Raw genomic sequence first — 25,935 nt, 5'->3', positions numbered from 1 at the left:
AACTATGTGCTTGTACCCACAAAATCTCTCTGTTCAACAACACTCCCCAGGACCCTGCCATTCATTATGTCAAATATGTGAGACATGATTTCCCACACACAGGGGCTAGCTGACTCTTCCTAATCCGTTCCTGCCTTTCCAAATACAAATAAATATTGTTCTTGACAACTGTCAGTATGCTGCAGCCACACTGTAAATCCACAGATGATCTGGAACTCTCTTGAATGGGTTGGGATAAAGTCCATAGACAGTGAGTGCAGAGAAGTACAATGTCCTGTGGCTGCCAGTGATTTGGACATTCACTGGCTTGGCTGGGGGATGAAGACAGACAGCTGACAGGTTGGAAACAGGACAGATTGGTAATGACTGCCCGGACTTGCTTCTCCCCCTTCAGGACTGCCAAGAATGCAGGTGACCAGGTGCTATGAAGGAACACCGCAGCCACCCCACACCGGTCCAGCGCTGACCATTCAGCAGGGAGATGTTATCGAGGTTCACGGTGCTGAGGCACATTCTATCTGGTGGAAGGTATGAGGAAACAGTTCAACACATCTAAATGGAGCAGCCCCTCCCAGCACTGCCAATGCAGGGTCGCCCCCAGGAACAATCTGCTCCCTGGGTGCAACACTGCCTGAGGCTCACTCCAAATATCCTGGCCTCAGTCCTGTGGCAGTACTGAGGGAACATCACACTGTGGGAGGGGTGGTGGTGAGGGACTGCCGCACTGTGGGAGGGGCAGTGGTGAGGAAGTGCCGCACTGTGGGGGGGGGGGTGGTGGTGAGGGATTGCAGCACTGTGGGAGGGGTGGTGGTGGTGACGGAGGGTTACACTGTGGGGGGGGGGGCGGTGGTGCGGGATTGCCGCACTGTTGGGGGTGGTGGTGGTGAGGGAGGGTTACACTGTGGGGGGGCGGTGGTGAGGGAACACTGCACTGTTGGAAGGGCGGTACTGTGTCATACTGTAGGAGGGGCAGTACTGAGGAAGAGCCGTACTATTGAAGGTGCCTTTCCTCAATTTCAGGAAAAAGAAGGCATAGTCAGGTATAGGCACTGAGATCAAGTCAATCCCTTCAGGAGTATAAGGGATATAGGAGTACATAGAGTCATTGTCTCTCCAAATAACTCAAGCCCTCAAGTCCTGACAACATCCTTCTGAATCTTTTCTGCACTTTCTCTAGCTTAATCACATCCTTCCTATAGAATGGTAACCAGAACAGTACATGGTATTCCATGTATTGACTCACCAACTCCATGTACAGCTGCAGCATGACATCCAAACTCTTGTACTCAATGCCCCATCTGTTGAAGCAAGCACACCATATGCCTTTTCCACCACCTTGTCTACCCGTGTCTCCTGTTTCAGGGAACAATGTACTTGTACCCCTTGGTCTCTCTGTTCTGCCACACTCTCCAGGGCCTTGTCATTCACTGTGTTGTCCTGCCCTGGTTTAACTTCCCAAAGTGCGTCACTTCGCACTGTTCAAGTTAAATTCCATCTGCCATTCTTTGGACTACTAATCCTGTTGTAATCTTAGACAATCTTCTTCACTGACCATTAGGTGACTAATTTTGGATCAGCAGAGTATGTTCCTCTGTGTGTGGAGCTACAGAAGATGGGTGAGGTCTTGAATGAATGCTTCTCGTCTCTATTTTCTGTGCAAAAAGTTATGGAAGTTAGGGAATTGGAAAAGATAATTGAGATGTCCTGAAACATAGAAACATTACGAAGGAGGAAATGCTGTCAGTGTTGAGGCACATAGAGGTGGATAAATTCTTGGGGCCTGACCAAGTGTATCCTTGTATGTTATGGGCGGGAAGGGTAGAAATTGCTGGGGCCCTAGCAGAGATTTTTTTTATCTTCCTTAGTTACAGGTGAGGTATCTGAAGACTGGAGGGTAGCTAATGTTGTGCCTTTATTTAAGGAGGACTGCAAGGACAAGTCAGGGAACTACAGGCTGGTGAGCCTAATATAAGTGGTGAGAAAGTTACCTGAAGGGATTCTGAGAGGCAGGATCTATCTGTGTTTGGAAAGGCAAGGACTAATAGTCAACATAGCTTTATGCATGAGAAATTGTGTCTCACAAGTTGGATTGAGGTTTTTAAAGAGGTGACCAAGATGATTGACAAGGGCAGTATGGTAGACATTGTCCACGTGAACTTTAGCAAAGTGTTGAGAAGATCCTACGTGGTCGACTGGCCTGGAAGGTTAGATTGTATGGGATCCAGGGTGAGCGAGCCTATTGGTTACAAAAATGGCTTGATGGAAGAGAGAGAGAATGACAGTGGAGGGTTGTTTTTCAGATTAGATACCTGCAGCAGGGAACAGTGGAAGGTTAGGTCCCATAGAATCCAGACAGAGCTAGTTAGACTGATTCAAAGTTGACTTGGAGGTAGGAAGCAGAGGGTCGTGGTTGAAGATTGTTTCCCAGAATGAGTCCAGTGACTAGTGGAATGTTGCAGGTGTCTATGTTGGGACCCTTGTCATTCATTATTTATATAAATGATTTAGATGCGAATGTACAAGGCTTGATCAGTAAGTTTGTAGATGACTCGAAAGTAGGAGGTGTTATTGATAGTGAAGAAGGTTATCGTAAATTACTGGGGGACCTTGATCAGTTAGGGAAGAGGGCCGAGGAGTGGCAACACCGATTGTATGAAGTGAGTCATTTTGGAAAATCAAACCAGCATAGTATGAATGGTGGGGCACTAGGAGTGTAATGGAACAGAGGGACTGAGGAGTACAAGTGCATAGTTCATTGAAAGCAGCGTCACAGGCAGACAGGGTGGTGAAAAAGGCATTTAGCATGCTGGCCTTCATCAATTAGGGCACTGTGTACAGGAGTTGGAATATAATGTTGCAGTTCTATAAGTTGTTGGTGAGGTTGCACTTGGAGTACTGTGTACAGTTCTGGTCATCCTATTGAGTAAAATAGAGGGCTATGGGTAAGCCTAGTAATTTCTAGGGTAGGGACATGTTCGGCACAGCTTTGCGGGCCAAAAGGCCTGAATTGTGCTGTAATTGTTCTATGTTCTAAATAGGAGCAGGAGTAGGCTATCTGGACCATCAAGCTTGCTCTGCCATTCAGTAAGATCATTGCTGATCTGACCATGGACTCAGATCCACCTACCTGCCTTTTCCCCATAAACCTTAATTCCCCTACTATGCAAAAATCTATCTAACTGTGTCTTAAATGTATTAAATGAGGTAGCCTCTACTGCTTCCCTGGGCAGAGAATTTCATAGATTCACTACTCTCTGGGAAAAGCAGTTCCTTCTCATCTCTGCCCTAAATGTACTCCCCCGAACCTTGAGGCCATGTCCCCTAGTTCTAGTCTCACCTACCAATGGAAACAACCTTCCTAGAACCATAGAACACTACAGCACAGAAAACAGGCCATTTGGCCCTTCTAGTCTGTGCCGAAACCCTATTCCACTAGTCCCATTGACCTGCACTAAGTCCATAACCCTCCAGACCACCATCACCAACAGCCTGTCCTGGTCAAATCACGTAGAAGCCATGACCAAGAAAGCTCACCAGCGCCTCTACTTCCTCAGGAGGCTAAAGAAATTTGGTTTGTCCCCTTTGACTCTCACCAACTTTTACAGATGCACCATAGAAAGCATCCTATCTGGATGTATCATGGCTTGGTACGGCAACTGCTCTGCGCAGGACCGCAAGAAACTGCAGAGAGTTGTGGACACAGCCCAGCACATTACGGACACCAGCCTCCCCTCCTTGGACTCTTGTCTTTACCTCTCGCTGTCTTGGTGAAGCAGCCAGCATAATCAAAGACCCCACCCACCCGGGACATTCTCTTTTCTCTCCTCTTCTATCAGGTAGAAGATACAGGAGCCTGAGGACACGTACCACCAAACTTAAGGACAGCTTCTACCCCACTGTGATAAGACTATTGAACGGTTCCCTTATACAATGAGATGGACTATGACCTCATGATCTACCTTGTTGTGACCTTTGTAATCAAAGACCCCACCCACCTGGGACATTCTCTCTTCTCTACTCTTCCGTCGGGTAGAAGATACAGGAGCCTGAGGGCACGTACCACCAGACTTAAGGACAGCTTCTACCTCACTGTGATAAGACTATTGAACAGTTCCCCTATACAATGAGATGGACTCTGACCTCACGATCTACCTTGTTGTGACCTTGCACCTTATTGCACTGCACTTTCTCTGTAGCTGTGACACTTTACTCTGTACTGTTATTGTTTTTATCTGTACTATATCAATGCACTCTGTACTGACTCATTGTAACTGCACTGTGTAATGAATTGACCTGTACGATCAGTTTGTAAGACAAGCTTTTCACTGTACCTCGGTACAAGTGACAATAATAAACCAATACCAATACCAATACCTTTCCCATCCATGCATCTATCCAATTTATTCTTAAAACTTAAGAGTGAGCCCGCATTTACCACGTAAGGCGGCAGCTTGTTCCACACTCCCACCACTCTCTGAGTGAAGAAGTTCCCCTTGATGTTCCCCCTAAACCTTTCCCCTTTCACCCGAAAGCCATGTCCTCTCGTACTTATCTCTCCTAATCTAGGTGGAAAGAGCCTGCTCGCATTTGCTCTGTCCATACCCCTCATAATTTTGTAAACCTCTACAAATCTCCCCTCATTCTTCTGCGCTCCTGCCTCAATCTTATCTATCCCTTTCATAATTTTATATGTTTCTATAAGATCCCCTCTCATTCTTCTGAATTTCAGTGAGTATAGTCCTCGGCAACACAATCTTTCCTCACAGGCTAACCCCCTCATCTCCGGAATCAACCTGGTGAACCGCCTCTGCATCACCTCTAAAGCCAGTATATCTTTCCTCAAGTAAGGAGACCAGAACTGCACGCAGTACTCCAGGTGCAACCTCACTAGTACCCTGTACAGTTACAGCATAACCTCTCTGCTCTTAAATTCAATCCCTCCAGCAATGAAGGCCAACATTCCATTTGCCTTCTTGATAACCTGTTGCACCTGCAAACCAACCTTTTGCGATTCATGCACAAGCACTCCCAAGTCCCTCTGCGCAAAAGCATGCTTCAATCTTTCACCATTTAAATAATAATCTGATCTTCTATTTTTCCTTCCCAAGTGGATGACCTCACATTTGCCAACATTATACTCCATCTGCCAGACTCTTGCCCACTCACTTAACCAATCTATATCTCTGCAGACTCTCCACATCCTCTGCACAATTTGCTTCTCCACTCAATTTAGTGTCATTATAGGAAAGACGTGGTTAAACTGGAAAGGGTGCAGAGGAGATTTACGAGGATGTTGCCAGGACTAGAAGGCCTGAGTAATCAGCAGAGGTTGGCCACGCTAGTTCTTTATTCCTTTTAAACACTTTATAGAAGTGTTTAAAATCATGAGAGGCACAGATAAGGTGGATGGTAACAGACTTTTCCCCGGAGGGGGGGGGGGGGGGAGTCCAATATTAAGCGGCATAGGTTTAGGGTGAGAGGGGAAAGATTTAAAAGGGATCTGAGGGCCAACTTTTTCACACAGAGGGTGGTGAGTGTATGGAACAAGGTGCCAGAGGACGTGGGTGAGGCAGGTACAACAGTATCATTTAAGAAGCACTTGGACAGGTACATGGAGGGGCGGGGCTTGGAGGGTTATGGGCTGAACGCAGGAAATTGGGACTAGCTGGGTGGGCACCATGGTCAGCATGGACTGGTTGGGCCGAGGTATATAAAAATCATGAAACGCATAGATAAGGTGACTTTTCCCCAGGGTAGGGGGTCTAGAACTGGAGGGCATAGGTTTAAGGTGAGAGGGGAAAGATTCAAAGGGGTAACTTTTTCACACAGAGGGTGGTGGGTATATGGAACAAGCTGCCAGAGGAAATGGTAGCGGCAGGTACAATTACATTTGAACAGTTTCATGGATAGGAAAGGTTTAGAGAGATATGGGCCAAATGTGACCAAGTCAGGTAGGCACCTTGGTTGGCAAAGGGCCTGTTTCCATGCTATATAACTCTATGTAAGAGCTGTGGGATCTCAGGTGGGAGGGGAAGTTTCCTGGCCTGTGGTCTGAAGAAGATCTGGTGAGCCTCACTGCTGCCCCTCCCCGGGATCACTCATTCATCCCAACTGGTCACTTTCCTGTGTTTGGGATCTTGCTGTGTACAGATTGGCTGCACCTAAGGACTCTGGGCCATCCCTTGGGGCTGAGTGGGGGCACTGCCTGGCTGTGATGTAACGCTCACTCTGTTTCTGTTGAAGGGTCGAAATCTGACAACGAGGGAAGAGGGCTTCTTCCCCCGAGACTGCGTCAAGCCCTTGCCCTGTGTGAGTAAAACCAACCCATTCTTTTCTTCCACTCAAAGTAAAACATAGAACATAGAATCAGAATCAGGTTTATTATTAATGACTTATTTGATGTGAAATTTGTTGTCTTGCGGCTGCAGTACAATGCAAAGACATAAAAGATCCTATAAATTACAAAATAAATAGTGCGACAAAAAGGAATAATGAGGCAGTTTTGTCGGGTTCATGGACTGCTCAGGTATCTGATGGTGGAGGGGAAGAAGCTGTTTCTAAATCATTGAGTGTGGGTCTTCAGGCTCCTGAACTTCCTCCCTGATGGTAGTAATGAGAAGAGGGCATGTCACGGATGTTGAGGGTCCTCAGTGCTGGATGTTGCCTTCTTGAGGCACCGCCTCTTGAAGATGTCCTCGATGGTGGGGAAGGTTGTTCCCGTGATAGAGCATAGAACACAGAACAGTACAGCACAGGAACAGGCCCTTCGGCGCACGATGTTGTGCCAGACTAATTAACCTAGTAATTAAACAGCTAACTAAACTAATCCCTTCTGTCTACACAAGGTCCATATCCCTCCGTTCTCTGCAGTAGGTTAGGTATCCAGCAGTTAGTGAGTTCCAGGAAGTGGTCTTCCTTTTGTTCAATTTCCTGCCATTTCACTGTCTCAGCAACCTGGTCACCCTGATGGTGCTGCACCAATATACGCCCTTCAGCCCACCGAGCCTCTGCCCACCATTAAGTATAATTTTACACTGTTTTACCCACCCCCCCTCCAGTCCTCCCATTTTTGTTCCCTTTCCCACACACTTCGAGCCCCCTTTCACTCATCTTTGTTCCTGCCCGGGTTCCAGCCGCTCACTTCACACACGTTCCCCCCGCCCACCCCCCATTTGGTTCCATCTGCCGTTCACCTCTCCCCCAATGGTCCCATTCTCACCTCCTTTACGTATTAGAGTCCAGCACTGGCAGCCCTTTGTGTTCCTGCTTCTCTCCCTCTAGCAGCCGTCTCCCACCTTCACCCTTCCCTCCCACCACCTCGCCCCATCTGCTTTTCCCTTTTCCCTCTCTCTGTCTGCCTCCATCTCCCACTGTTTTCCAAGTCCACCTCTCCTCCCCTACCCTACCTGGCACCACCTGCCTGTCATGTTACATCCCTCCTCAGTCCACCAGTCACCTCAGAATCCTTTCTCGCACCTCCCCTTATACCAGCCATCTCGCTTCTCCACTCTCAGTCCTGATGCAAGGTTTCGACCTGAAACATCGACAATTCCTTTCTTCCCGCAGATGCTGCTCGACCCATTGAGTTCCTCCAGCAGATTGTTTGTTGCTCCAGATTCCAGCGTCTGCAGCCTCTTGTGTCTCCACTTACACAAATCTCACTGTCAGTCTACGTCCTCATCAAATGCTCCCCAAGTTCACTACCACTCTAGGGATAATTTACAGTGGCCAATTAAACCACCAACCCCGCACATCTTTGGGATGTGGGAGAAACCCAGAGGAAACCCACATGGTAAATGAGTAGATCTGCAGAGAGCAGCTTGCAACGTGTCACCATGCTCTGGCACTATCCTTCATCATTAGGAGAACATCCAAACTCCATGCAGACAACATCAGAAGTTCGGGTTGAACGCGGATCTCTGGAGCTGTGCGGCAGCACCAGCTGGGACTCAGGCTGACTGGGTCAATGTATGCAACTAAAGGGGAGTATGTCCCCCCAATTAACATTCTGGTAAATCTTCTGCCACAAATGTGGGTCCCAGAGAGCTCCTGGTGTTCTAGGTGTGGATCCCAGAGAGCTTCTGGTGTTCCAGGTATGAGTCCCAGAGAACTCCTGGTGTTCCAGGTGTGAGTCCCAGAGTGCTCCTGGTGTTCCGGGCGTGGGTCCCAGAGAGCTTCTGGTGTTCCAGGTATGAGTCCCAGAGCACTCCTGTTGTTCCAGGTGTGGATCCCAGAGCACTCCTGGTGTTCCAGGTGTGGATCCCAGAGAACTCCTGGTGTTCCAGGTGTGAGTCCCAGAGCACTCCTGTTGTTTCAGGTGTGGATCCCAGAGCACTCCTGGTATTCCAGGTGTGGAACCCAGAGCACTCCTGGTGTTCTAGGTGTGGATCTGAGAGAACTCGTGGTGTTCCAGGTGTGAGTCCCAGAGAGCTCGTGGTGTTCCAGGTGTGGATCCCAGAGAGCTCCCGGTGTTCCAGGTGTGGATCCCAGAGCGCTCCTGGTGTTCCAGGTGTGGATACCAGCATGCTCCTGGTATTCCAGGTGTGTGCCCAGTGCTGGAGTTCAAAGAGCTTTAAGGCAGGGAAATACCCTTCGGCCCAATTGGTTCATGTTGACCAAGATGCCCCATCCAAACTAGTCCCATTTGCCAGCACTTGGTCTATATCCTTCTAAACCTTTCCTATCTATGTACCTGTCCAACTGTCTTTTAAATGTTATTCTAACTGTCTCAACCACTTCCTCTGGCACCTCATTCCACATACATACCACCCCTTGTGTAAAAAGGTTAACCCTCATGTTGTTATTAAATCTTTCCCCTCTCACCTTAAACCTATGCCCTCTAGTTCTTGATTCCCCAACCCTGGAAAAAGACTGAGTGCATTCACCCTATCTATGCCCCTCATAATTTAAGAACCATGGAAACATAGAACCATACAGCACAAAACAGGCCCTTCAGCCCACCATGTTGTGCCGTCCATCAAACCACCCTCACACTACCTAACCCCTTCCTCCCGCATATCCCCCCATCCCACACTCCTCCATATGCCTATCCAACAAGCTCTTGAACCTGTTCAATGTATCTGCCTCCACCACCACCCCAGGCAGTGTATTCCATGCACCAACCACTCTCTGGGTGAAAAACCTCCCCCTGACATCTCCCCTGAACCCCCCACCCATAACCTTAAAGCCATGCCCTCTCATCTTGAGCATTGGTGCCCTGGGTAGGAGGCGCTGACTGTCTACTCTATCTATTCCTCTCAGTATTTTATATACCTCTATCATGTCTCCTCTCATCCTCCTCCTTTCCAGTGAATAAAGCCCTAGCACCTTAAGCCTCTCCTCATATTCAATACTCTCTAATCCAGGCAGCATCCTGGTAAATCTCCTCTGCACCCTCTCCAACGCCTCCACATCCTTCCTATAATGAGGTGACCAGAACTGAACACAGCATTCTAAGTGTGGCCTAACTAGAGTTTTGTAAAGCTGCATCATCACCTGGCGGCTCTTAAACTCAATCCCGCGACTTATGAAAGCCAACATCCCATTGGCCTTCTTAACTGCTCTTTCCACCTGTGAGGCAACTTTCAATGAACTGTGAATATGAACCCCCAGATCCCTCTGCTCCTCCACACTGCCAAGTACCTTGCCATTCACCCAGTACTCTGCCCTGGAGTTTGTCCTTCCAAAGTGTACCACCTCACACTTCTCCGGGTTGAACTCCATCTGCCACTTGTCAGCCCAGCTCTGCATCCTATCAATATCCCTCTGTAAGCTCCGACAGCCCTCCACGCTATCCACAACACCGCCTATCTTAGTGTCATCCGCAAACTTACTAACCCAGCCCTCCAGCCCCTCATCTAAGTCATCTATAAATATCACAAAAAGTAGAGGTCCCAGAACCGATCCCTGCGGGACACCACTAGTCACTGCCTTCCAATCCGAGGGCACTCCTTCCACCACAACCCTCTGCTTTCTACATGCAAGCCAATTCCTAATCCACACAGCCAAGCTTCCTTGGATCCCTTGGCCTCTGACCTTCTGAAGAAGCCTACCATGAGGAACCTTATCAAACGCCTTACTAAAATCCATGTAAACCACATCCACTGCACTGCCCTCATCAATCTTCCTGGTCACCTCCTCAAAGAACTCTATCAGGCTTGTGAGGCAAGATCTTCCCTTCACAAAGCCATGCTGGCTGTCCCTAATCAGTCCATGATTCTCTAGGTGTTCATAAATCCTATCCCTTAGAATCCTTTCTAACAGCTTACCCACCACAGACGTGAGACTCACCGGTCTATAGTTCCCTGGCCTATCCTTATTACCTTTTTTGAACAAGGGGACAACATTCGCAACCCTCCAATCCTCCGGCACCATCCCCGTGGACAACGAGGACTCAAAGATCCTTACCAGCGGTTCAACAATCTCCTCCCTAGCCTCTCGAAGCAGCCTGGGGTAAATCCTGTCAGGGCCCGGAGATTTATCTGTCTTAATATTATTTAACAACTTCAACACATCCTCTCTCTTGATATCTACAACCTCGAGAACATTACCCCTACCAGCACTCCCTTTCGCGTCATCAAGCCCCTCTCCCTGGTGAATACCGAAGAGAAGTGCTCATTGAGAACTTCTCCCACTTCCGCCGCCTCCAGGCAAACTCTCCCACCTTTGTCTTTAATCGGACCTACCTTTACCCTAGCCATCCTCCTACCCTTCACATACTTGAAAAAGGCCTTGGGATTTTCCTTAACCCTACTAGCCAAAGCCTTTTCATGTCCCCTTCTAGCTCTCCTCAGCCCTTTCTTAAGTCCCTTCCTCGCTACCCTATATTCCTCATGGGCCCTGTCTGAACCTTGCTGCTTATACCTCACGTACGCTACCTTCTTCTCCCTAACAAGTCGTTCCACCTCTCTCGTCACCCAGGGTTCCTTCACCCTGCCATTCCTTCTCTGCCTCACCGGGACATATTTATCCCTAACATCCTGCATAAGATCCCTGAACATCAACCACATCTCCATGGTACATTTTCCTTCAAAAAGGACATCCCAATTTACACTCCCAAGTTCTCTCCTTATAGCCTCATAGTTCGCCCTTCCCCAACTGAAAATCCTCTTGTCCTATCTGCACCTGTCCCTGTCCATGACAATTTTAAAGGTTATAGAGCAACGGTCACTGTCCCCCAAATGCTCACCCACCAATAGATCCTTCACCTGTCCCGGTTCATTTCCTAAAACTAGATCTAACATGGCATTCCCTCTAGTCGGCCTGTCAACATACTGCGTCAGGAATCCCTCCTGGACACATTTAACAAATTCCGTCCCATCTAAACCTTTGGCACTAAGCAGGTTCCAGTCTATATTTGGGAAGTTGAAGTCTCCCATTATAACAACCCTGTTATTTTTGCTTCTCTCCAAACACTGCCTGCCAATCTGCTCCTCTATATCTCTACTGCTACCGGGGGGCCTATAGAATACTCCTAGTAGAGTAACTGCTCCTTTCTTTTTCCTTAATTCCACCCATATGGACTCTAGAGATGATCCTTCTACAACATCCATTTTTTCCACAGCCGTAACAGTGTCCCTGACCAGTATCGCCACCCCTCCTCCTCTTCTCCCCCCTTCCCCATCCCTCTTAAAACACCGAAAACCAGGAATATTCAATATCCACTCCTCTCCTGACGTCAGCCTCGTCTCAGTAATAGCCACGATATCATAGTCCCCCATACTTATCCAAGCCCTCAGTTCATCCCCCTTATTCCTGACACTTCTTGCATTTAAGTAAACACACTTCAGTCCATCTACCTTACTACTTTCATAGCCTGTATTCTGCTTCTCCTTCCCCAAAGCCTCTCTACCTGTTTGATCTAACTTTTCCTCATTCCCTTCTTCCTCTGACCTACTCCTCCAGTTCCCTTCCCCCTCACAAAATAGTTTAAACCCTCCCGAACCACCCTAGCAAACCTAGCCACAAGGATATTGGCCCCCTTCTGGATCGGGTGTAACCCGTCCTCTCTCTACGGGTCCCACCTTCCCGAGAAGAGATCCCAATGATCCAGAAATCTAAAACCCTCCCTCCTGCACCAGCTCCTCAGCCACGCATTTATCTGCCACCTCCTCCTATTCCTGCCCTCACTATCGCGTGGCACTGGCAGCAATCCCGAGATCGCTACCCTTGAGGTCCTGTTCCTCAATTTTCTGCCTAGCTCCCTGAACTCACTCTTCAGGACCTCATCCCCCTTCCTACCTATGTCGTTGGTGCCAATATGGACCACAACTTCTGGCTGCTCTCCCTCCCGCTCAAGAATCCTGTGGACCCGATCAGTGACATCCCAGACCCTGGCACCTGGGAGGCAACATACCATCCGGGATTCATGCTCACTGCCACAGAACCTCCTGTCTGTTTCCCTGACTATCGAGTCCCCTATCACTACCGCATGTCTCTTTCCCACCCTTCCCTTCTGAGCAGCAGTACTAGTGCCAGTGCCAGAGACCTGGTAACTGCAGCTAGGCCCCTGCAGGTCATCCCCCTCAACAGCTTCCACAGCAGAAAACTTGTTACTGAGGGGAACAGCCTCCAGGGTTCCCTGCTCTGTCTGCCTGCCTGACTTCTTCTTCCTCTTCCCTCCCCTGACAGTCACCATTCCATCTGCCTCCTGAACCTCAGATGTACCTACCCTAACGGGGGTGACTGTCACCTGATGGACCGTGTCTACATAACTCTCTCCCTCCCTTATGCTGCGCAGTGTTTGTAGCTGCGACTCCAGCTCATCAACTCTGAGCAGAAGTTCGTCCAGCCTCAAGCACTTACTGCAGATGTGGCCATCTTGGACCGCAGCAAGGTCCACGAGTTCCCACATCAAACAGCTGCAGCATATGACCATGTCCTCCATCTGACTACCTTTCTTTTTTCCCTAGTTAGTCCCACCTACAAATCTATAATGAACAACAGGTAAACCTTGCCTTTACCTACTTACCAGCTACTTACCCTCCTTGCCCCTTCACGCCGAAGCCCCTTGAGCCAAAGCCCAGAACACTCTGCTGCCACTCACTCCGCTGCCCGCTCCGATGCTGCCCGCTGTATAGGCTGTTTCCTTTTTAAGCTGCCTGCACCGTGCCTGCGCAGTCCAGCCCCCACTCGACTACTTAGAAAAAACTTATAAAAATCTAACCCTTACACTAAAAACCCTAACAAAAACTAACCCTTACACCTAAAAACCCTAATAAAAGTGATAAACAGAGAAAACATTTAGCTGCTCCAAAGTCCTCCGAACCGAAGCCTGAGAACACCTCTCATTCTTCTATGCTCCTAGCCTGTCCAACCTCTTCCTATAACTCAGTCCCTCATGTCTTGGCAACATTCTTGTAAATCTTTTCTGCACTCTTTCCAGTTCAATAACATCTTTCCTACGGCAGGGCGACCACCTTGGACCCTGAAGTGTCCCCGTTGATCAACATTGCTTAGTGTCCTACCATTTACTGTCTATGCCCTACCCTTATTTGACTTCCCAAAGACATCACCTCAAAATTGTCAGGAATAAATTCCATCTGCCAATTCTCCACCCAACTTTCCTTCTGATCTATATGCCACTGTAACCTGAGACAACCTTCCTCGCTATCCGCAACACCAATTTTAATGTCTTCCATGAACTTACTAATCATACCTCCTGTATTCACATCCAAGTCATTAATATGTATCACAAACGTCAGAGGTCCCAGCACCAATCCGTACACCAGTAGTCACAGGAAAACATCCTTCCACCACTGCCCTCTGCTATCACTAAGATAATGTTTGATCCGATTAGTTGGCTTGTCCTGGATCCATGTGCCTTAACTTTCTGGACCAGCCTATGCTGTGGGACCTCACTGCGCTCAGTGTTCCAGGTCTGATCCCAGTGCACCAGTGTGTGACCAGGTCTGGTCCCAGTGCACCAGTGTGTGACCAGGTCTGGTCCCAGTGCACCATTGTGTGATCAGGTCTGCTCCCAGAGCACCAGTGTGTGACCAGGTCTCGTCCCAGTGCACCAGTGTGTGACCAGGTCTGCTCCCAGTGCAGCAATGTGGGAACAGAGCTGCTCCCAGTGCACCAATGTGTGACCAGGTCTGGTCCCAGTGAACCAGTGTGGGAGCACAGCTGGTCCCAGAGCTACAGGTGTGGTCCAACAGGGCTTTTGTGTTGTTCTCATGTAATCTCTGCCCTTCATGCTCCAAACTCTGGTATAAATCCCAACATCCCTGACATTATAAAGATCGGTGGACTCTCTCAATATATTTCTGATGACAGTTCTCCCAGAGTGCAGTCCCTGATGGTTTGCCCTTTGCTTCGTTTGCAGGTTCCGAAACGTGTGGATTACTCAGGGTTTGCATGGTACGTATGTGCATCACACCATTGCTTGGAGGCGCAGCCCAACACTGGCAGACTGGCAAACAATCATTGACTCAGTAGGTCAAAGCAGCGGCTGCCTGTGGTTGGCAGTGTACAGTGCATAGCTCTGGCAGAGCTCACAGCCTGGGGTTGGGAGGTAAATTGTATAAAGCACTTTACTTCAGGTTCACTGGTTTCAGCGTGTGAGAAGGACTGACTGCTGCCTGTCAGCAGCTCTCTTCTTTTCCAGGAGGGAAGGACCATTTTAATATTACTCTGACTCTCTATTTTTTCTGCCAAAATAGATGACCTCACATTTTTCCACATTATACTCCACTTGCCTTGGACCTGCCCCATTCACTTACTCTGCCTATACCCACCTGCAGCCTCTCTGCACAATCTAAGATAAGATAAGCTATCTTTATTAGTCACATGTACATTGAAACACACAGTGAAATACATCTTTTGCGTAGAGTGTTCTGGGGCAGCCCACAAGTGTCGCCACGCTTCCGGCGCCAACATAGCATGCCCACAACTTCCTAACCCATACGCCTTTGGAATGCAGGAGGAAACCGGAGCACCCAGAGGAAACCCACGCAGACACAGGGAGAACGTACAAACTCCTTACAGGCAGCGGCCGGAATTGAACCTGGGTCGCTGGTGCTGTAAAGCGTTACACTAACTGCTACACTACCATGTACTTGGATATATTAGACTTGATTCCCCATTAATATGATTGTGAACAGCCAGGGTCCCAGCACCAATCCCTGCAGCTTCCCGCTGAAAATGACCTGGTTATTTCCATTCTGTGATGATGTTATTGATGTTATTGATGATGTTATTGGCTGCCTCTAAAATGACCATCACATTTCATGGGCAAAAAAGGATTCGGAAGTAATTGGCAGGTCATTTCCAGATTTTAATATGCGGGATCGTACTATGTTCTAAACCAGTACTCCAGTGATTGTGAGCATTTTGGGCTGTCCTGGTGTGGGGAGAGGTGACTATAGTGATGTGGAGTCTGTCTGCCTTTACTGAGTGAGGTGACACTGTTTTATTGACCGATGAGTAACTGGCAGAGTTTGCCCACTGATCAGGTTTGCTGGAGCAGTCGATCGGCTGCAGGCAGAGGCTGAATTGATCAACCGTGGGAACAGCACTTTCCTTGTTCGGCAGAGGCCTAAGGAGTTGGAGGAATTTGCCATCAGCATCAAGTGAGTTGCTGCTACCTGCACAAGGGCAGAGCTCTTGTTATTCTTATAGTCTTGCAAATAAAAAGAGTGCCTGTTCAATGGGATTCACTCCAGGTGACCATTTCACCTCCATTCACCAAAGACACTGAGCTGAACCATTGTCCAAACGATGAGCTCATTGGGAACTTCCAACACCCTTGAGGCACAGAGGCACAACTGGTGATGCAGCTGTCTCACCTCCAGCGATCTGGGTTTGATCAGACCTCCGGTGTTATCTGTGTGGAGTTTTAACATTAATGTAAGTGCGTGGGTTTCTTCCCAAAGACATGGGAAGGTAAGTTGGTTAATTGTCACCAAGATATAGATGAGTGGTGGAATCTTGGTGAGGTAGTTGAGAGGAATGTGGGGAGAATAAAAGTGGAATTAGTGTGGGATTAGTGCAAGTGGATGCTTGATGGTCAGCATGTTGGCAGGCCACAGAACCTGCTTCCATGCTGTATGACCCTATTAGAAAGGGAGGAAACAGGGAGCAAATTGGCAGAGTTCCAGAGGGCAAAGCCTCAGGCCTAAATGGGATGTCCTGATGTAGGGAGAGGTAACTATAGTGATGTAGCAAAAGAAAGGACTGCAGATGCTGGTGTTACATACCAGCGACAATAGAAACGCAACAAGCCATGTGTAAGTGTTAAAAACTATTTTATTAATAACTACTTGTAATGATAAGAAAAGTAAAAATGTTAGATATTAAACATTAACCCCAAAACTAAACGAGAAATGTGTATGTGTGGCAGATTCCCAAACCCCAAGTCTGGGAATAGTTCTCAAGGTTCAGTTCAGCAAGTCATAAGGTAGAATGTGAGCAAAGGCTTTTGCAAAACCACCGTTGACTGAAGAGAAAATGTAAAGAGAATATAGAGAGAGAATTTACGAAATCCACATGTTCCACGATGGAACCCATGTGACACCTCAATCACTGAAGATCTCCACTGCTTTATTCCGAAGTATCTGCCACCCTGAAGGCATTCGATACGTGGCTGCCCACAGAAATACCTGCTTTCCAGTACAGGTTAACGACAAAGTGAACTCCACTTTGATTGCTCCAAAAATCCATACATGGATTGCAGTGACAGACACAGCTATAATTTTTCATCCATTGATGCAGAGACCAGCAGTCAGTCTCCCTCTCTCTCTCTCTGACTCTCTCCCTCCCTCTGACTCTCTGTGCAAATAGCCAGTCCAGCTCCAATTATAGTCTTATAGTCTTGCCGTCTTGAAGCTTGTAGATAGCACACACACACCACTACTCTGCTGTCCAGGTGACTTAAAGGGACAGTCACCAAGTAGCAACCTGGCTCATAACACGCTGAGTAAGGTGACACCTTTTTACTAACTGATAAGTAACTGGTAGAGTTTTCCCAAACAAATGGACAGTGTTAGTCTGTTGAGTGTTTCCAGCATTTCCTGTTTTTCTGCTGGCTGACACTGCTCGTCTCTAGTCCAAACATTTTCATAGAGTCATAGAAAAATACAGTATGGAAATAGGTCCTTTGGTCCACCAAGTCCAGACAAATCATCTACCACCCATTTAGAGTCATAGAATTAAGCAGCACAGAAACAAGCCCTTTGGCCCAACCGTCCATGCTAACCAAGGTGCCTACCTGAGTTAGTCCCATTTGCCTGCATTTGGCCCATATCCCTCTAAAATTTTTCCTGTCTAAGTCCTGTCCAAATGTCTTTTAAATGTTGTAACTGTACTCTTTGGCAGCTTGATTATCAACCCACTGCCCTCTGTGTGAAAAGCATGCCCCTCAAGCCCTTTTAAATCTTTCCCCTCTCACCTTAAACCTATGCCCTCTGTTTAGGCTCTGCTACCCTGAGAAAAAGATTGTGACCATTCACCTTATCGATACCTCTCAGCCTCGTACACTCCAGGGAAAAAAAGCCCCGGCCTATCCAATCTCTGCTTATAATTCAAACCCTCCAGTCATTGCAAGTACATTGTGAAGACACAAGAGACTGCAGATGCTGGAATCTGGAACAACAAACTGTTGCATCTGGGGGAAGTCAGCCGGTCAAGCAGCATCTGCAGGGGGAAAGGAAATGATGCAGTCCTGATGCAGGGTTTCGACCCTAAATGTCAACATTTCCTGCCCCCCCTCAAATGCTGCTTGAGCCGCTGAGTTCCTCCAGCAGATTGTAACACCCTTGTGAATATTTTCTGCACCCTCTCCTGCTTAATGACATCCTACCTACATTGTGCACAATACTCCAAGTGCGGTCTCACCATCTGGTCAGATTTACACTAATCCTACACGGTGAAAGCATCCTTGATAATGAGTTCAAGTTAACCACAGGGTTGGTGAGATGGACACGATCGAAGGGGGTGGTGGGTGTACTAGATCTGTGTCCCTATGTGACTCACTCTCATCACCTTCCAATCTCTTGGCAGCTACAACAATGAAGTGAAACACATTAAGATTATTTCCAGAGATTCATCCTTCTACATCGCACAGAACAAGAGATTTCATACATTACAGGTGAGTGACCTTCGCTCTGAGGGAGGATCTGGGCTCCACTGACAAGGCCAGCATTTATTGCCCAGCCTTAACTGTACTTTCGAATATTGTGATGAGCCACCTTCTCGAACTGCTGCAGTGCTCTGCTGCAGGGAGGGAATTCCAGGATTTAGACCCAGTGACAGTGAAGGACCAGAGACATTGCAGGTTTCCCTCCAAGTTAGGATGGTATCTACTTGGAGGGAAACCTGCAGGTGATGGTGTTCCCTGCAGTCCTTGTCCTTTTTGTGATAGAGCTTAGAATTTAGGGAGGTATTGTTGGAGCAGCCAGGGATGGGAACTGTACAGTGCTGTGGGATTGCAATTTGTGTACAGTTTTTCTCTCATTTAAGAAAAGATATACACAGAAACCCAAGCTTCAATTGATCCTGGTGCTTTTTGTTGTTTTGCTTGTGGCTTAATGTCAGGAAAAGGAGTAGAAAGATCATTGTAGATAATAATAAATATACAGTTGGTTTGTGTGAACTATTTACAAAGTGTCCCAACAAGTGCAAAGTAATATATTTTGGGAAGTCAGATTGGGGTAGGACAGATACATTAAACAGTAGGGCACGAAAGAATGTTGATGAACAGTCTATTGTTCCCTGAAGTCAATAGGGTGGAACAAATGAGGTACTTGAAGAGTATAGAAAAAGTAAGAAAATACTAAAAAAGGAAATCAGGAAGGCAAAAAGAAGGCATGATGTTGCTTTGGCAGATAATGTGAAGGTAAACCTGAAGGGTTTCTACAAGTATATGAAGAATAAAAGGATAGTAAGGGACAAAATTGGTCACCTAGAAGATCAGAGTTGTCGTCTATGTGTGGAGCCTCAGGAGATGGGGGAGATCTTAATTTTTTTGCATCAGTATTTACGCAGGAAACGGGCATAGTGTATATGGAAGGAAGGGAAACAAGCAGTAGTGTCATGGAACATATAGAGATTAAAGAGGAGGAGGTGCTTTCTGCCTTACAGCGAATAAAGGTAGATAAATCCCCTGGGCCAGATAAGATACTTCTTCGGACATTGAGGGAGACTAGTATAGAAATTGCAGGGGCCCTGGCAGATATATTTAAAATGTCCTTAGCCACGGGTGTGGTGCTGGAGGACTGGAGGGTAGCTCATGTTGTTCCGTTGTTTAAAAAAGGATCTAAAAGTAAGCCAGGTAATTACAGGCGGGTGAGCCTGACATCAGCAGCGGGTAAATTATTGGAAGGTGTTCTGAGAGATCGGATATACAAGTATTTCGACAACCAAGGGCTGATTAAGTTTAGTCAGCATGGCTTTGTGTGTGGTAGATCGTGTTTAACGAATCTTGTAGAGTTTTTCGAGGAGGTTACCACGGAAGTAGATGAAGGAAAGGCTGTGGATGTTGTCTACATGGACTTTAGTAAGGCCTTTGACAAGGACCCACATGGGAGGTTAGTTCAGAAGGTTCAGACACTAGGTATCCATGGAGAGGTTGTAAACTGGATTTGAAATTGGCTGTGTGGGAGAAGACAGAGAGTGGTAGTGGATGGTTGTTTCTCAGACTGGAGGCCTGTGACTGGTGGTGTGCCTCAGGGATCTGTGCTGGGACCATTGTTGTTTGTTGTCTATATCAATGATCTAGATGGTAATGTAGTAAATTGGATCAGCAAGTTTGCTGATGACACTAAGATCGGAGGCGTAGTGGACAGCGAGGAAGGCTTTCAAAACTTGCAGAGGGATCTGAACCAAATGGAAGAATGGGCCAGAAAATGGCAGATGGAATTTAATGCAGACAAGTGTGAGGTGTTGCATTTTGGAAGGACAAATCAAGGTACGACATACACAGTAAATGGTAGGGCACTGAGGAGTGCGGAGGAACAAAGGGATCTGGGAGTTCAGATACATAATTCCCTGAAAGTGGCGTCGCAGGTAGACAGGGTTGTAAAAAAGGCTTTTGGCATCCTGGCATTCATAAATCAAAGTATTGAGTACAGGAGTTGGGATGTTATGGTGAGGTTGTATAAGACATTGGTGAGGCCAAGTTTGGAGTATTGTGTGCAGTTCTGGTCACCTAACTATAGGAAAGATATCAGTAAGATTGAAAGAGTGCAGAGGAGATTTACTAGAATGTTGTCAGGTCTTCAGGAGTTGAGTTACAGGGAAAGATTGAATAGGTTAGGACTTTATTCTTTGGAGCGCAGAAGAATGAGGGAAGATTTGATAGAGGTTTACAAAATTATGAGGGGTATAGACAGAGTTAATGTGAATAGGCTCTTTCCACCTAGATTAGGAGAGATAAGTATGAGAGGACATGGCTTTAGGGTGAAAGGGGAAAGGTTTGGGGGAGCATTAGGGGGAGCTTCTTCACTCAAAGAGTGGTGGGAGTATGGAACGGGCTGCCATCTGATGTAGTAAATGCGGGCTCACTCTTGAGTTTTAAGAATAAATTGGATAGATACATGGACGGGAGAGGTCTGGATGGTTATGGACTGGGTGCAGGTAAATGGGACTAGCGGAATAACGTTTCGGCACAGACTAGAAGGGCAGAATGACCTGTTTTTCTGTGCTGTAGTGTTCTATGGTTCTATGTGAAGAAGGCATGTGGCACACTTGCCTTCACAGGTCAGAGCTAGAATATAAGAGTTGGGATGTTATGTTTCATCCTTACAAAACACAGGTTAGACCGAACTTGAGTAACATGTGTAGTTCTGTTTGCCACACTATAGGAAACATGTGATTCGCTGGAGAGATTCAGCAGGACGTTGCATGGATTGGAGGACCTTAGTTATGGGAAGAGATTGGATAGGCTGGGTTTGTTTTTCCTGGAACAAAGGAGTCTGAGGGGTGACCTGATAGAAGAATACAAGATTATAAGAGCCCTAGACAGTAGATAATCAAAATGTTTTTCCCATTGTAGGAGTATCAAAAACAAGAGGGCATAAGTTGAAGGTGAGAGAGAGGAGAAAGGGGACTGAGGGTTAAGTATTTTACACAGAGAGTGGTTGATATCTATAACACTATGCCAGAGTAAGTGGTCGAATTAGATACAATTGCTACATTTAAGAGACATTTAGACAGAAACAGGCGTTGAAGGATATGGATTATCTTTATATAGACTATCGCTGGCAAATCGTCGGCATGGACATGATGAGCCTGTTTCTGTGCTGTACAACACTATGATTCTATGACCTATGTTAAAGAAGGAGTTCTTCTGGATCTAGGCTGGATTTGGAAGTGTAAGTGTCCCATAGATATTTGGGTATACAAGCATTAGGAGCAGTCCAGAAGAGATTCACCAGGCTAATTCCGAGATGAGATGGATCATCTTATCATCACTATATCTAGCAGATATAAGAGAGTGCAGATACTTGGATCTGGAGCAAAAAAGCAAGCTATTGGAGGAACTTAGATATTTCTTTGAAACAGGAGATTCTAGGGGAGCACGACATGTTAGATTTTGAGATGTTCCATCAAGTGGGAATGTCCTGAATGAGGAGATATAGTTACAAGATAAGGGAGCAACGAGCCATCGGAGGGGCAGTACTGAGGGAGTGTCAGACTGTGGGGTGGGCAGTGGGAGGGTCAGACTGTGGGAAGCGGCAGTACTGAGGGAGGTCACTTTGTGGGTGAGGCAGTACTGAGGGAGTGTCAGACTGTGGGAGCGGCAGTACTGAGGGAGTATCACACTGTGGGAGGGGCAGTACTGAGGGAGTGTCACCCTGTGGGAAGCGGGGTACTGAGTGCGCTCTCCCGTTGAACCGAAGATGTAATTGTATAAATCCAAAAGTGCAGTTGTGGAGCATGTTGGAAGGTGGAGGAGTGTGGTTTTCATCTGGAGCAGTGGGCTGGAGCAGTTTTCTTCTTGCAAGGACTCTGTTTTGCCAGGTGTTGGAGTCTGTGTTACAGGCGCTGTGGAGGGACGGCGCTGGAGTTTCATCCCACAGACTGTCTGCTTATCTGGAGAAAACCCCCACCTTTCCTTTCTCTGCACTGCTCCTTTACGGGACTAATTACTGGTGTGCTCTGCTGGTTGTGTCGCTGTTTATCGCACCAGCAGTGTTCTGTGATTACTGACTGTGTAGTGCCTTGTCATGGCGGCTGTAAAGGCTCTAAGATGGCGCGGCCTCGGTCCTACACAGCAGTTGTAGCTCCTGGAGGCATGGCTCCTATGAAGACATCGCCTTTCAGTCTGGTGTCTTTGTGAATTGCTGTGCACAGTTCTGTGCCTCCATCTGTGCCTCCGTCAGTCGGTCTGGATGGTGGTTTCCAGGCCATGTCCGAGACTGTGGCGGGGGGGTGGGGGTGGTGGGGGGAGGTGGATGAGGCGAGTGGTGTTGCGTTTACCAAAATGTTCGGTAGAATTGTGTTCTTTTTGTGGTCTGTGCTGGAGTTAATTTGTAGTGTGTGTGTAATATGTAATATAGACGTACTATTTGTTGATTAACAACTGTGCCTCTGTCAGTCAGTCTGGACAGTGGGTTACAAGCTGTGTCCGTGACTGTGGGGGGGGGGGCAAGGGGGGCAAGGCGAGTGTTGTTGCGTTGCCTGGATGTTCGGTTGAATTGTGTTCTTTTGTTGTCTGTGCTGGTGGTTGATTTGTAGTGCGTGTGTAATATGTCATAAAGACTTACATTTATGTAAAAAAAGGGTGGTACTGAGGGAGTGTCACACTGTGGGAGGGGCAGTACTGAGGGAGGGTCACACTATCAGTGATGCCATCTCTCTGTGAAAGTGCAATGGATTGAAAGCCTCTGATGAACACTCCGCCGGGAAACAATTCAGTAGTGAAGCGATCAGGTGAGCAGTGGGGCACTGAACTTTGTGGCCCCTCGTCTTCTGTATTGCACTCACCAGGCCTGGTGGTTGCTCATATTCACTCTCACTTTCTGGTGACAGGAGCTCGTGGACTATTACAGCTACCACTCCTTGAAGGAAGGTTTCCGCTGTCTGGATACCACCTTGCAGATTCCATATAAGATCCCAGAAGGTGCCAGTGGTAACAGAGCTGCACAGTCAGCAGGATTGTGTGAGTACCTCCCCTGGCCTAGCCACTGATGGACCAGGTCCTCACTGACCCACATTGTCCAGAACAGGAGATCCAAACCTCAGTTTGTTGTACTGGCTGCTACTTAGACCTCCCAATCCTAAAGTAGTCTGTAGTTTTGATCACCTCATTTATGAGAAGATATGTTAGCATTGGAGGTGGTCATAAGTGATTGGCTAGTGGCTGGAGGGGGTTACAGAGACAGGGAGGGCTGGAGGGGTGTAAGGGCCAGAGGGGGTTACAGGGAGGGAGAGGTGTCAGGGATGGATGGTGTGACAGAGGTGGAGAGGGGTTTAGGGGCCGGAGGGGGTTACAGAGATGGGGAGGGGTGTAGGGGCCAGAAGGGGTTGCAGGGACAGGGAGAGGTGTCAGGGATGGATGGCGTTACAGAGACGGGGAGGGGTGTAAGGGCCAGTAGGGGTTGCAGAGACAGGGAGAGGTGTCGGGGATGGATGGCGTTAGAGACAGGGAGGGGTGTAGGGGCCGGAGGGATTTACAGAGACGGGGTGGGGTGTTGGGGCTGGATAGGGTTACAGGGGGTGTACGGGTGTTGGTGTTGGAGATACAGAAGCAGGCCATTCAGCCCACTAATTTCATGCCGACCATCAATGCACCTCTGCTTCTGTTGACAGTTGTGAGACCAAAGGTGGTCGGTGTAGCCGTGGCTCAATACGATTTCTCCGCCCGGGACATGAGAGAGTTGTCCCTGCAGGAAGGAGATGTGGTGACGATTCACAGCAAGACAGGACCCAATGGGTGGTGGCGTGGCTCAGTGAACGGGAGGGTGAGTCCGACTGAAGGTGGCTGGGTAAACGGGAGGGTGAGTCTGACTGTAGGTGACTGGGTGAACGGGTTGCTGAGTCCGACTGTAGGTGGCTGGGTGAACGGGAGGGTGAGTCCGACTGTAGGTGGCTGGGTGAACGGGAGGATGAGTCCGACTGTAGGTGGCTGGGTGAACGGGAGGGTGTCCGACTGTAGGTGACTGGGTGAGCGGGAGGGTGAGTCCGACTGTAGGTGACTGGGTGAATGGGAGGGTGGGTCCGACTGTAGGTGACTGGGTGAACGGGAGGGTGAGTCCGACCGTAGGTGACTGGGTGAACAGGAGGGTGAGTCTGACTGTGTGTGGCCAGCTGAACAGGCAGGTGAACAGACTGTCGGCAGCCCCATGATGGATGTAGGAAGTCCGACAGGAGGTGATTTCGTGAATGGGGGAGTGTCTAACTGAGGGGACTGGACAGAGGGAAAGTCCGACTGTGGGCAGACAGGTGAATGAACACCGCTGGACTGGGCCAACATGCGAGGAGGCTGCGACCAGGGATCACCCACTGCAGGCTGCAGGTCTGTCCCTGTTTCTTGCTCCACAGATGCTGCCCAACTGCATTGGTGTTTCCCACGGGGTCTGCAGTCTTGCTGCCAGGTTGTCTAACAGCTGCTTGTTTGCCTGCAGATTGGTTGGTTCCCCTCCACCTATGTAGAGGAGGAGGATTGCTTCCTTTACTGAATCAGTGCCAGAGGAGTGGGATGCAGGAAGAGGATTGCTTCATGATAACCTCATCGTCGGAGGTTTTGGGAGGCAGCACTCAGCAGACAGGGAGAGCAAGTGCGTCCAGGATCCTGGAGCTGCTGGAGGGGTCTGGATTTTGGTCTGCTGGGATGGGGTGTAGGTGGGACAGGAGGGGAAAACCCAATCAACTCCAGGGTGGGAACTGCGGCCCCTCTGATTCTGGTCCTGAGCCCTGGCACCAGCTGCTGGGAATGGTGTCACTGTTTTGTTGGAGGGCAGTACTGAGGGAGGGTCACACTGTGGGAGGGGTGGTGCTGAGGGAGGGGCACAATGTGGGAGAGGTGATACTGAGGGAGGGTCACACTGTGGGAGGGGCAGTACTGAGGGTGGGGCACACTGGGAGGGTCGGTACTGAGGGAGGGTCACACTGTGGGGTGGAGGGGGCAGTACTGAGGGAGTGTCCCACTGTGGGAGGGGCAGTCATGAGATGGTATCTATTGTGAAGACATAAATCCCAGGGCTGAAGCAGACGCCAAATATCCCACAGCATGATTATGAAGATGAACATTACTAAGAAGTATCACATGGACATCTTGTGGGATCTTACTGTGTGAAATTTGACACAAACCAAATCAATTGACCTTTTACCAAGTTATTGTCAAGGTTAAAGGTCAGAGAGACAATGAGCATAAAGATCATTTGTATTTACAATTATAAAGACTTTCTTAGGATGTACATTCACAGTTTATTAAGTAAACCCTTTTATTAAAATGAGGTTGTTGAGAAATGTTATTTATTGAATGAGCTTTTCTTGCTTGAATCTACTGCATCATCTCAGGCCGTCATCCCTTCACACATGAATGATAGAGAAATGAGGAGCTATGTGGGAGGGATGGGTTAGATAGATCTTAGAGCAGGATAAAATGTCAGCACAACATTGTGGGCCGAAGGGCCTGTACTGTGCTGTAATGTTCTATGTTCTAAACCCAGCAGCCAGGGGTCACAGGGTCAGGTCATCAAGTCCCAATGGTCACGGTGCCCGAGCTCCCCATGGAAGCTCTTCATTGAGGGAAGGGGAGGCTTCCATTGTTACCCCCTTACAGGCGGTTGCAGTACCCCACAATCCCACCCAACAATGATCCCTGCATTGTGTGCCCTGCCATCCCTGAGGTAAACTGGGGAGGCAATGGAATGAAACCCCAACACAGGGAGATGCAGTGTGCTGAGGGAAGTGTTGTCCCTGACCATGTGCAAAGGTAATGCCCAGGGGGCAATGGTCAAACACGGGCAGACACAGAGAGGTCTACACTTT

General features: G+C 48.2%; 1 protein-coding gene across 1 annotated transcript in view; it reads left to right on the top strand.

The window, feature by feature from the left end:
• LOC127568331 (guanine nucleotide exchange factor VAV3) overlaps positions 1 to 24,915 on the top strand; it is a 165,278-nt gene extending 140,363 nt beyond the window's left edge. Inside the window, exons 21-28 of the mRNA XM_052011949.1 lie at positions 395 to 528; positions 6,244 to 6,309; positions 14,327 to 14,361; positions 15,456 to 15,572; positions 18,001 to 18,088; positions 22,972 to 23,101; positions 23,752 to 23,903; positions 24,567 to 24,915. Coding sequence (XP_051867909.1) covers positions 395 to 528; positions 6,244 to 6,309; positions 14,327 to 14,361; positions 15,456 to 15,572; positions 18,001 to 18,088; positions 22,972 to 23,101; positions 23,752 to 23,903; positions 24,567 to 24,620 — 776 coding nt within the window. The 3' untranslated portion in view covers positions 24,621 to 24,915. The remainder of the gene's footprint in view (positions 1 to 394; positions 529 to 6,243; positions 6,310 to 14,326; positions 14,362 to 15,455; positions 15,573 to 18,000; positions 18,089 to 22,971; positions 23,102 to 23,751; positions 23,904 to 24,566) is intronic.
• Positions 24,916 to 25,935: the final 1,020 nt, after the last annotated feature.

This window comes from Pristis pectinata, chromosome 3, assembly GCF_009764475.1.
Source record: "Pristis pectinata isolate sPriPec2 chromosome 3, sPriPec2.1.pri, whole genome shotgun sequence".
Taxonomy (NCBI): domain Eukaryota; kingdom Metazoa; phylum Chordata; class Chondrichthyes; order Rhinopristiformes; family Pristidae; genus Pristis; species Pristis pectinata.
This window is presented reverse-complemented; position numbering and strand designations above follow the sequence as displayed.